This window comes from Haliotis rubra, unplaced genomic scaffold (genome assembly GCF_003918875.1).
Source record: "Haliotis rubra isolate DU_JTF1 unplaced genomic scaffold, ASM391887v1 Scf103, whole genome shotgun sequence".
NCBI classification, from domain to species: domain Eukaryota; kingdom Metazoa; phylum Mollusca; class Gastropoda; order Lepetellida; family Haliotidae; genus Haliotis; species Haliotis rubra.
Window position 1 is genome coordinate 1,257,538 of NW_025764926.1, and position 13,192 is coordinate 1,270,729.

A 13,192-nucleotide genomic window follows, 5' to 3' on the forward strand; every position below is an offset into this window, starting at 1 on the left:
AAACCATCTTGAAAAATTTCATCTCCTCACTTATGTTGATGTCATAGATAATGAAGTTTTTAGAACAGTGGATCAACACTTTCATACCAATGACCACTCGTAACATAAAATTCCAGGTGAACCTGGAAGAAACAATAAAGCAATATCGAACATACATTTTTTCCAAAATTCTAATGTTAAAATCTGATTTTAGTGAATCAGGAACGTGTACATTCAGCAGTTTTTGATACATTGTACTGGCATTCACGTACTGTGACAAACTGCTACTGAACTAGATTCTTTTCAAATTGTATGTTTGAAATTTTGAATGAACAAGAAGACTAGCATTATAAGGCAGCTGCCACGCAAATGGCATGAAGAAATGCACACGAACAACAGTCTTCTGCATGTGAATCTGTACTGAATGGTGTGCATTAAAGCAGTTAATCCTACAGTTAAAAATATCCAAGGTAGCATCAGAGATTATATTGGTTGAATGATGAAATAACTACAACCTGTATAAACATAAGAAAATTACAAACCTGTGCAGCATATGTGCATTTTGTTTTTGATGTAGTGATGGTTGCCAAGAGTGACATATTTGATCATCTGTGCATGGCAAATCCCCACAAAACTGATGAAATTCTACAGATAATGAAATTAAAGTTTACTACCCTGACATTACACAACTTGACATTTTTAACATTAACTTACATATTGATGGTGAAAATACCTCGTGAAAACATAATAGGAAAGGTGTGAGCACTGACAAAAAGAATGATGTTGAAACCATGATTGCTTTCAAAATGAAAGAACTTGATAAATACTGTAACCTACATTTACACCTAATAAACCTACGGATATAACCTAAAAAACTTGTTTCTTTTTTTCGCCTGGCCACTTGCTGTACATTTTAGTCAAAATGCGTATGACAAACTACAGTTATAACAAACTAAGAGTTGATTAAATCCGTTTTACAGTAGTCATGGATGAAATGCATGTCAGCTACACATACAAGGGACCATTCATTGTCAAAAAATGACAGAATCAAAATACAAACAAAAACACTGCAAATATTCTATGTCAGTTTTGCTAAAAATATAGCATAATTTGAAACTGACTCACCATGAAGTATATTTATTTAGTTTAGTGAAAATGAAGTATTTCTCTGAAAGACAGAATGTGTTTCAGGCACAGCGAGGTTATCTAGCCTTGTGTAAGTGAAATACTGTAAAATCAACAACATCATATTCCATGTACATAAACGTGGGAAATTAACAAAAACATGCATAATATACATATACCATGTATAAACTCGTTTTGACACAACAAATATTTTACACTTTGAGTATACAGAGAATACACTTCATGATTCTGGTGTTAGAAGTATGCATTGGGAACCATATTAATCTATAGTTTACAAAACTCGCCATCTCTGATTCCAGGCCACGTAGTTCTGCTGGAAATAGCTGACATGAGAAGTTGCTTGTTGACAAGATAGACACACGTTGTTGCAGCTGCAAGGTGACGTTGCTGAGATGACGTAGCATGGACTTCTATATATACACAGTACACTAACAAAATCAGTTCCGCAGGGCTTGTAACCTGAAATAGAAATTATGTGTTGTTTTTCAAAATGTCGAATCATTAGAACGCCTTTTTGAAATAAAAAATATATATGGTGTGCAATTCCATGGAATTTATCAAGCACTTTGTTTGTGCTCTTATATTTCTATGAAATCTAAAATTCCACCACCCATCAGAAAAATGCTCCACCCATTGGTAGGCTTCTTTCTAAGTCATGCATGCCCGTGAAGGTCCGGGTTAGAATATTGACCTTCAGTAACCCATGCTTGTCGTAAGAGGCGACTAACGGGATCGGGTGGTTAGGCTCGCTGACTTGGTTGACACATGTCATCGTATCCCAAATGCGTAGATCGATGCCTATGCTGTTGGTCATTGGATTGTCTGCTCCAGACTTGATTATTTACAGACTGCCGCCATATAGCTGGAATATTGCTGAGTGCGGCGTAAAACTAAACTCACATCACATATCATCGTATCCCAATTGTGCAGATCGATGTTCATGTTGTTGGTCACTGGATTGTCTGGTCCAGACTTGATTATTTACAGACTTCTGCCATATAGCTGGAATATTGCTGAGTGCAGCGTAAAACTAAACTCACTCACTCACTCAAAGTCATGAAGCAGCATCACTGTGCTGACTGATGTCTCTGATTCCCCATCAGTGTCTACAGTTTTGTCTGTTCAGGGATTAGGATAGAGAACTTTGACAATGGGCCAGTTTCAAGATTATTAGCCATTTTCTGAATTTAGAATGGGCCACTGCCCTTCTATCAATAGTAAACTTCAAAATTTTAATGGGCCATTTTGTATTCTAATGTGCAAAATGGCCCATGGCCCCTGCCTTTCCCAATCCCTGCTGTTAATGATAAACAAGCAGTCTGTGAAGATATTTTTGTTTGCTTGTTCCTTCATAAGGACTGACTTCAATATTGTTCATGTTTACAGAGACATAATAGCATTAAAAAAAAAGAACAGAAGATTTACATTCAGTTTGGATGAGCTATTTCACGGCAACCTGTAAACAAGTGGTTGATATGATGAGCACTCTGACCCACCGGGCTACTAAGTCTGACCACTTACTCCATGGTAGCTGCCTATCATGCAGTTCCCACACAGTGTTACATATTATGTCTCAATGTATCATAAGGCATTAGCTGTTGGTAAGGCAGGCGACGACAGTAGAATAAAGGCTTTGAAGCCACTCTCATTGCTGTCTTTGACTTCCTGCTAAAACCTGTAATTTTGACATTAAGATCGTCTTGTGAGTGAAGTCCCACTTGCACAAAGTGATCTTAGCTTAACGTTATGTGAGTTAAGATCATTGTAGCGCTAAGATCGGTTTGTGCAATTGGGCCCTGAGTGAGTTTACTTTTTACGCCACACTCAGAAATATTTCAGCTATATGGCGACAGTCTGTAAATAATCAAGTCTGCACCAGACAATCCAGTGACAATCATGAGCATCGATCTATGCAATTGGGATACAATGACATGTGTCAACCAAGCCAGTGAGCTTGACCACCCGATCCTCTTAGTCGCCTCTTACGATAAGCATGGACAACTGAAGATTGATTCTAACCCGGATCTTCACATGGCAATATTCCAGCTACATCATGGTAGAATGTATTTGACCAGGCAAACCAGTAACTGGAAGCAACATTCCACACCATACGGGCATGAAGCCAAGGAATCAGCCTAGTCACAGTGTCTGACCAACCAGTCCCCATATTCAGCTAATATGACAAGCAGGAGGTAGTAAGGACATATTCTGGCCAGGAGCTGATGAAAAGGCAGTAACATTACTCCCACAAACAAATCAGGGACCCGTTTCACAAAGCGATCGTAGAGCCATGACTATCGCAAGTCTATGTTAAAGTATGGGCATTACGATCACCTTAGCGCTACAATCACTTTGTGAAATGGGGCCTTGGTCATTTAAAAGTCAAAGGTCATTTTGACCAACCTTCTCGAGAGATCGTCCTCTTTGCTCTGTTCCGCGGAGGCCCCGGACCGTATGGAAGCTGTGGTTGGGTTGAGGTCGTTCAGCTGGTCCACCATCTCGAGACCGTTCTCGTCAGCCACCTGATGGATGAGGGCCTGGACCTGGTCTTCGGGAGTGGTCAAGGTCATTGCATTGCCCATGGAGTTCTCCAGAGTCTGAGTGAGGGGTAAAGCAACATGTTGATGTTCACCATAGTATAGCTATATGAATGAGTGAATGTTGTTTGACGTTGGGGTCAGCAATATTCCAACTATAACATGGCGGTCAATAGATAACTGAGTCTGGACAAGACAAATAAGTGTGGAGCAGAAGCAGTATGCCATAGCGCTACCTTGTGAAGACACACCATTAGCAATTTTACAAGGCCCATCTCACTAAATTCCAAATTTTTTACTCTGTAACAACCCTCTCTGAAAGAAGATCTCAGGACCTCACCTCCACAGAAAGTGGTAAATGTTCATCGGGGATCACCTGACTCAACCCACCATGATGATGTCCTCAGATCTTGACACAGAGCAAGTAAATATTTCAGTTACAACAAGATTAAGAAATGAGCCACACTACCCCCAGTTTAGTCTGTCACACAGACCCTGAAACAAATACAGTCGAGCACTGTTGTCTCAATATTCATGGGACCAAGAAAAATTATAGAGTTGTCCAAACTTGAGACATCCGACCAGGGCATATTATCACATATCACTATGAAAGAAAACAAAACGCTTCTCAGTCGAAAGTACAATTCGTTATCAGTTGTGTTTATTCGTAACAGTGAGTACTTCCTAATTAAATCCTTCTTAATTAATCCTAATTAAATAACAAACAAGTGACACCTTCAACTCAATTAGCCCTAATTAGTTTACACTACTGCATCCCTTTGATTCATGCCGCACCGTGTGTAAACGTGTGGAAACAACCTCAGTTCAGAGGGATACTTGTCCATGAAAGGTAGGTGAATATCGAGTTTCTTTGCAAATATCGAGTTTAATAGGGTAATTTTACTTGTTGGGGCCATCAAATTATATCAAGATATCTGAAATATCGCGACATCCGTATCGAGTTAAAAGAGCTTGAATAATGATAAATTATGAAGGATTTTGCCGGGACCGAGATGGTATATCCAGACAACCGAGATATCGAGTTATCAGAGTTCGACACAATGATGTTCAACTGTATATCCAAGAAAGCCCATGCAAGTCTAGATTATGTGGCAAGTCTACCCCCAGTTCTCTTCACATCTTTTGGGAGACATATTCTTCTGTTCCCACCAAAGGGACATAATTGGGAGTTTGACATCAAATAGGAACCATATGTTAGTGATATTAAGCAGCTGATGCTAACAATTTGGTGAAATCTAACAGCACAAGGTTGATGCTGATTTCAAGGATCCTCTTTAGCTTTACAAAATATCTGTCCTCGTCCACATGGAGATTGGTTGAGGTCCATGTTCAAAGGGAGATAATTCAGTGTTGACTTACCGAACTTCTGACATCCAGGTCCTCGAACTGCTTCTCAAACTTCTCCATAATCTGCTCCACCTGGTGAGAAACAAAATGATCTAATAAGATTCTATTGTTCCCAGTTACCATGGAAGATTATCTTCAGCTGCAGCATGGGTTTGTACAATTGGTTTTACAAATATCTCTATTGCATACAAACAGATTCTGGTCCTGGAGAAGTTTTTCCACCTGCAAATGTATTTACAACGAAACATTGCCAATTGGAAAGAAGACATTACCGCGTTACACTCATAGTGAGCTTGACTTCACTCTGCTCTGAACAGTGTGTGACCACGTAGAGTGATGGAAGTCTTGATTTGAAATTGGTGAAATTCACTGACATGATGCTGACATACATCAAACCATAATCAACTTAATCCGGGTGAATCTGGGATTGAAACAAGCAATCACATGTTTCTGGCAAGATTAAATGATGCTCCATGAATTGATCTGTCAACCCGTGTCCCACCTATATATGGGTGTTAGGGACAATAAATGTAATCTTATTGTTTATTGTTTAATGCTGCACACAGCAATATTCCAGCTATATGATGACAGTCTGTAAATAATCGAGGCGAGGCGAGGTGAAGCCACGTTATCTGTCTGTGCCGTCTGCTCCAGCCTGGCATACCTCACCTTGGCCAGATCCATAGACTGCATTGCTTTGTCCAGAGCCTTGGATACACCTGCGATGTTCTTGGTCACCTGTGGAACACAACACACATGGACATCATTGTATTGAGAGCACACTGGAAGAAAGTAGTGCTGGGATGGGTAGAATTTTGGACCTGGGTATCATAAGGTAGAATTACATGATTCAACTCAGGTACGCCTTACAGCTGCAGTATGACACCAGACTGCATAAGATGTGAGGACACCTTCATAGGAAGTTAGATCAGGTTAACTTTCCTAACAGCAGGGCTCGATTTATGAGATGTTAACCTACTCGCACCAGGTGCAACCTAAGATAAAAACCTAGTTGCACCAGCCAAATTCCAGTTGCACTGCTTTTATTGCAATATGTAATGTAAGAAATATGGTATTGAATTATTTAGATGTTTTATTGAGAGTTTACCCACTCAAAAATTGAGTTGCACCAGGTGCAAGTTCAATTAATAGCTAGATTGCATTTTGTAATATTGGGTTGCACCAGTGCAAGTAACAAAGTACTAAATCGAGCCCTGTAACAGTAAAAAAGAATTAGGTAGTTCCAAATGTAAACAATAAAGGCCACTCTACTAAACTGTTGAGGATATTTTATTCACCATGTGTATCTGAAAATCATGATATGTTCACCCAAAAGCGATTACCATCAAAGCAATCTTTGCATTCAGTTTGTTTGTTTGTTGTTTTAACGCCACACTCAGCTATATTCCAGCTATATGGCCGTGGTCTGTAAATAACCAAGTCTGGACCACACAATCCAGTGATCAACAGCATAAGCATCGATCTACACATTGGGATACGATGACATGTATCGACCAAGTCCTAGAACCTAACCACCCGACCCCATAAGGTGTCTCTTATGACAAGCATGGGTTGCTAAAGAAAATTAAACCATGATTCTTCACGGTATTTTTCTTGTCAGTGTTGGTCTTCTTTCATGAAAAATCAAAATTTCGGAATTGAGGTAACTAAAGAATTGAAACCTAATCATTTTAGAACACAGACATCTGACTGGCTCAAGATCCCAAGACTCCTTTGATTTAATGGGTTGAGACGTCAGATTTGATTGAGGTATTGTATCGATGTAAATGACCTGATTTAATGATATTGTATGTTATCAACAAGTATAAAATACTTCCTGACCTCTTTCATGGTGAGAGCCGTCTGCACCCTGGACGCCACTGCATCAACACGGGCCGCAAACCGCAGATAGTTGAGGCCCTCGTTCTTCTTCCTGATGGCGTTCTCCGCATATATCTTAGCGCCCTCTACATTCTTCTGCTGCAGAGCCTATACAACATGACACATCAGTAAGTGACTGAATGCTGTTTTATGCCACAGTCATTACTATTATTTATAACAGTGACCTATAAACAATCAAATATTATCCAGGCAAACCAGTGGTTAACAGCATGAGCCACAAACCATGCCATGACTTAAAGTGTTTGGTGTAGGGTTTTAAATCCCCTTTTGTCAAGTAGTTGAGTACCCAGACCACTCACTACAGTGATTACAATATGTGAATCATCTCGTCCATTCAAAACCAAACACACGCTAAAATTCACAGACACTTTTCAAAACACAAATACAGCTCTGTGGCCAATTGTGGAATGAATGGAAGTTGGATTGGTTGAAATGGAACAGGAACCTGGATATCTTAGTTCTTTTACCATGCAAAGTATTCATATTTCTCAATCCACATTTGAAAAATGTTGCATTGCACATAATAGACATACCATTAACCATATATAAAACAGGAACAGTATTTACCAGCACAACATTGAAAAATGTGTGACTTCAGGTTTGTGCTCTTATCAAACTTGAATGCTGATAAATAAGTTCATTCCAAACTTCAGAAGGCGGAAAAGTTCAATTATTTTTTGGTTGATGTCAACATGAATGCTGATAGATATAGATGTAACAAGAGATGCTATTTCGGCTGTCAACTTGGTCAACTAATATATCTTAATGAGTCTGTCACTTCTAGAGGTGCTCACAGATAACACAGCAGCTGACCAACCAACTTTCACCTATAAGTTTAACAAAATGTCAGTGCTGATATTTACCTTCTTGACTTTATTCTGTTGGATTTTCTGATCTTTCTCAGCCTTCTTCGCCAACCTCTCAAGCTGCTTGGTAGTAAACTAAAACACAGAAATAATGTTACCATGGCGATTGTAACAGCATATTTAATTAACATTACCACTACTAGAATCAGTAATTTCTGAGAAAGTGTGATCACAAACATACAATATCTTACATTTGACCACTCTATGTATGATAGGCAAGTGACATGAGGGTTTACAAACTCAATGGTATTTGTGGACTGACTACCAGACCTTTTTCATATGCAGAAATTAAGATTGAGTGTTTATTTGCCTTATAAAATAACTGGACTTTGCAATCATCTGATTACATGTTTTCCCTATCTATGGGTGATTAAATTTTGAAAATATTTTACATGACCAATATCATAGTTAAAACAAAGTGAAAACAAAATAAGATCCAGTAAAGGTTAACAATCTTAAACTAGGGTTAGTAATGTTAAACTGCACATATATCCATGAATTCAATATGTAATGTGTGCATGTTGTATCATGCTGATGTGTCATGATATTTGATTTAGGGGGTCAGTTTAACCCTGGTGAAATAAATACAGATACAGGAAGGTAAAGATTAAGTCTGCTACTGCACCAGCTGTCCCCCCATGTTATTGACAAGCCTGTGACATATGGTCAGGAAGCAAACAAGTGCTGCTAATCAATGCATAATGCATGCAACCAAAGTATCATACATTGATTAGATCGTGGGCGATAGAGCAGAACAAGCACTGTACATGTTAACATTGTCCCTAGGAATATACCATGTATACTGGAGACAAGAAGGAGGACGTAGGAGAGGACAGGCAGAGGATATGGGTGGGGACATTGAGAGGACGTGGGAGATTTGGGTGAAAAAATACCCTCCTGTTCCTCAGAATCTGTTTTCATGACATGTGTTTTGACTCACAATGAGTTGCATGTTCAGAAGCAGTGACTGGATTATATATCTTCTGACAAAATTCCCACCACCCCTCATCACCCCTCCCCCAACAGAACCGTTAATGGTTAATGGTGGGTCACTAACTATGCTTACTCCATTTGTGCAAAGTTTGTAATTTAAGCACACAAAGACAATCTCAAGGGTCCTGTAGGTGGCAGGAGTGGGCAAACATTGTGTGTACACTAGACATACACTGTCATCCAAAACTCAAAGGACAAATCTGATTGAACAAGTAATTAGGTTTTCCTACGTAACCTGTGAGGTTGAGAGATTAAAGTAATATAGAAGCATATAGCTGTCAACCCCTGAGAGTTCCAGTGAGTGAGAAGCTGGGGTCCAGGGGGGATGCTCTGATGGGGGATGTAGGGGGGTGAAGCCCTCCCGAAAAATTGGTTTGTAGGTTATTTAAAGATGATTTTTATGTCATTTGGTGCCAGTTTATAAAACAAATTCAATAATGCCTGAGTTCAGAGAGGCAATGCGTGAATGTGTGACACTGAGGTAAAATGCGTGAGAGCTGACAGGTATGTGGAAGGTCTGTTTATTGATTAAAGCTGCATTCACAAATATCCTAGCAAAATGACAACAGTCTGTAAATAATTAAATCCGAACACTGGTCGACATTAACACTGCCCCACATTCTCGGGTGTGTGTGTGTGTGTGTGTGTGTGTGTTTTATGACAAAGAATCCACTTAGCCACTAAACCTGCCGCCTTATCCTTGTTCGTCCCCATTAAAAATAATAATTTTAAATCACATTCCTTTTTAAACCTAATTCCAACTTTTTGCACATGCCATGCATTTTATAAGTGTCACCACCTAGATGTCACTGCATTCCTTTCTATATCTCCTTGATTCAACAGCAGTGGACACAGTCAAAACAGAGTCATGTGCTACATTAGAATAAAGTTTTAACTTCCAAGGATTTGTAACCCAAATACAAAAATATCAAAAATGTAATTCCTTCTTCCCTACTCAGTTCGTTAAATGTCATGCGAAACAAAATGTTTCTTAACGGGTCTTCTAACTGAGACACATCTTAAAGGCATATGAGCATCAGGTAAGCCATTTGTCATGATACACTTACCATTCTTACCAAATACTCAGTTAATGGAACAAAATGCACAAAAGACCAAATGAATAATGATGAGTATGTGCAACATGGACAAATCAAAGCAACTCACCTTCAACTGGAACATCATATCTGGAAAATATAAGTCATCCATTTTACAAAATATCTCATCAAAAAGTGAAACAGCATGACTGACAATCTAAGTTGACACATTTACCAAATTTGTACTTAACAATTATCAATACCTGGCAAAAGTTGGCAATTTTACAAAATATCTCATTAAAATACAAAACAGCATGTCTGACAATAAAAGTTGATGCAATTACCAAATATCTACTTAACAATGATTAATACCTCCTAAATCTCTACCCTAAACCTCTACCCTAAACCACAGCGTAAAATTAAACCCACATAAAATGACCCAACCTCATCTAATTAACATGATTAAACATCTCCAGTGTTCGACTGTCTCCAAAACTCCAGTAGGTCAGCAGGTCATGCTGGTCAAACTGAAGGACAATTACGTCCAGTTGACTGACTGCAGACAATAGTCCAATGTCCATCTGACCACAGCCTAAGACCGACACGCCAATTAGTGTAGTCCAAATTTGTGGGGTGTTGCCACTTAGGTAATCCTTGTCTCCATCACACATGTTGTGGACTCGGACTTAGGTAACCGGGTACTGAACGCTGCAGTACAAAGGATGGGACTGTAGTTCATGGGAATTTGTCAGGCAGGACAGCACGGTGCACAGAGGCTGACTAGAAATCTCCTACAAAACTCAACAGTACCATTTCAACTAACAAGACGTCCTGTGAGTATATTAACACAGGTATTAATGTCAAAATGTATCTTTTCCTGTAGTAAATGTTCCCTTTACCATTTTCTCTTGAAAAATTATTCCAGTGGAACCGTTTTTCCAAGGAAAATCTTTTTCACAAAAACAGATGTTGTTTCCTTACACTTCTCTGAGTCTGAGTGGTTTAGGACCAGTATGAAGTTCCTTGTTATAATGATCTAACCCTTACCCTGACATATAAAGGTAATCATGTGGACCATAAATATACAAGTTGATTTCTTCCATGACTGAAACATTGTTCCACATGTATGTGTTTAGTTTCAAGGGGGAGATACACTCACACCGGCAATATTTGTTCGGGGTGGAACTAATTCCATGTTCATAATATTCACACCTAGAAAGTCCTAAACGACTCTCCACAACCATGGTACCAGACGTTAATGGTAAAACCGACTTTGAAATATCAGAAATAATAGATCTAGATCTCATGAAGCTGGTTGATACTTCATGATTTATTGAATAATACCAAACCTTGATAATATGGACACCGCCTTCAACTTAGACACATCCCTAGTCTCAGAAAAAATAAATTTTTGATGGGAACAAACAGTTCCATTAAATTGAAAATTAGCCGTAGTGAGATGGGAGATTCAGAACCTGAGGAAATTCTAGACTTGCTTTATTTAGGGTTTTAGCAGTACAGGGAGTGTGTAGGCAGTAGGGAAAACAATGTTGGACTGTGAGACAGACTCCTTTCCACAGAAGTCATCCAGACTAACAACTCTGCTGATTACTGAATCATGGGAATGGTGTATTCCAACTTGCATTCTTGATATGCATTCCAAGCAGAAACCATCTTGTAAATGAGGGATTCCAGTTTAACAAGGCTTCACTGTCCTGTACAATATACAAATTACTATAATATGTATGAGGCTGTATTGAAAATATCACTCTCATGTGTGGAAAAGCGTTATGAACCCAACTTCTGGACACTTGTATGACCATGATTACTACGCTGACTGAGGGAATGATTCAGTCCCTTTGCTAATGTTGATCATGCTGATGATACACAAGATTGCTTTATTCACATACAGGATGTTTTTCCATCAAACTGTTCTTGTCTGGAGATACATTGTAACCAGACCTGGAGAGATGAGTCAATGTAAGCTACCCTGTGATACACATGCATGATATATATGTTGATTCCTTGCTTCCAGGAAAAAACATGTATATCATCATGATCAGTATTGGGTATATATTTTCAATGTTTCACTAACAAATAATATTACAGAATATGAACTATGCATTATAAAAAATAAAATATGATGACAGAACCTAAACTGTTTTGCACTAATTAAAAAGAGAAAATGTCAATCATTATACTGAAGCTACAACAGAATCAATCCCATGATAATGAAAATACTGTAAAACATTAACTCTCATTTCTTATGTGTCAACAAATTATCAATTTGCACATGTCAGACTGACCAATTGAATGACCAGCATCAAATTAATAAACAAATCATTTCAAAGTATTTATTTCATAATTATATTGAAGGACATATTGTCTCATTTTTTTTATATACAGAATGCAACAACCTTTCAATATTTTACAATTTGTATTCAAAGTTCTTCACATTTTTGGCCCTCAAGCAAAAGTCGTCCCACAGTCTCCGAGAAAACAGCTAAAAGGTTATAATTAGATCTAGTTGGTGTAATAAGTGGTGAACATATTGTATGGTTGTTTACTGTATACTGTTATTAGTGTTAATTATTGTGTCAGTTTCACCATAAGGGTGTAGGGCTATATGTTTACACATGGCACTGTATTAAATTATTATCCTTATAAAGAAATGGCAGTAGATAATGAAGAATAATCCCAACTCACAGTTCATTACTGTTATAGTCGTACAGTTGTATCCGATATGTATCATGTTATTAGGCTGTTAGTACTTAAGGTGTTTACAACAGACATTGTATACAAAGTGGAATATGTAGGTCAGATGGTTACAATTTCAACCTGTTAAATTACATTTTAATGTTTTCTTTACGTGTTGACCTCTCAAATTATGAACTAATTTCGAGAAACGTATATACCTTGCATATGTTGATTGTGAAATACTCAAAACTGAAATAGTGAAAGAGTGACAGTTGACACCCCAAACCGATATTTTTCAACTTTGACGGACTTACCATCCATTTTGTGTTGTTTTTTGTCTTTCCCGTGCGATATTTAAATATATAGACAAGTATACAACGGAGAGCAAGGCACAGAAATCCAAATAAATACTGGTAACACTTATAACTTCGTGAGTAACTATCACAGGTTATGACGTCAAAAACACGGAAGTAGGTTTGATCGTTATTTAGAGTTACCTCCCCTGCATAAACAAATGCATGCGGCTTTGTTTTTATCTAACACGTGTTTTACATATATTTCTTTGGCTCTTTCAGATCATTCCTTAGTTTGAATATCATATGCACTCATATGTCACAGTAACCCCAAACTAAAAGATGATATTTCGCAACAATCACTTCTTTGTTCCGTG

The 13,192-nt window shown here is 38.2% G+C and overlaps 1 protein-coding gene across 1 annotated transcript; it reads right to left on the minus strand.

Moving 5' to 3' along the window:
• Positions 1-527: 527 nt before the first annotated feature.
• Positions 528-12,983, minus strand: LOC124272207 (charged multivesicular body protein 1a-like). Its single transcript, XM_046707363.1, has 8 exons — positions 12,837-12,983; positions 9,956-9,975; positions 7,796-7,873; positions 6,873-7,019; positions 5,700-5,768; positions 5,043-5,102; positions 3,529-3,722; positions 528-1,584 (listed from the first exon to the last, which is right to left on the minus strand). Exons 1-8 carry the CDS (start codon positions 12,841-12,843, stop codon positions 1,563-1,565), a joined length of 597 nt encoding a protein of 198 aa, XP_046563319.1. The 5' UTR covers positions 12,844-12,983; the 3' UTR covers positions 528-1,562.
• Between the last annotated feature and the right edge of the window lie 209 nt (positions 12,984-13,192).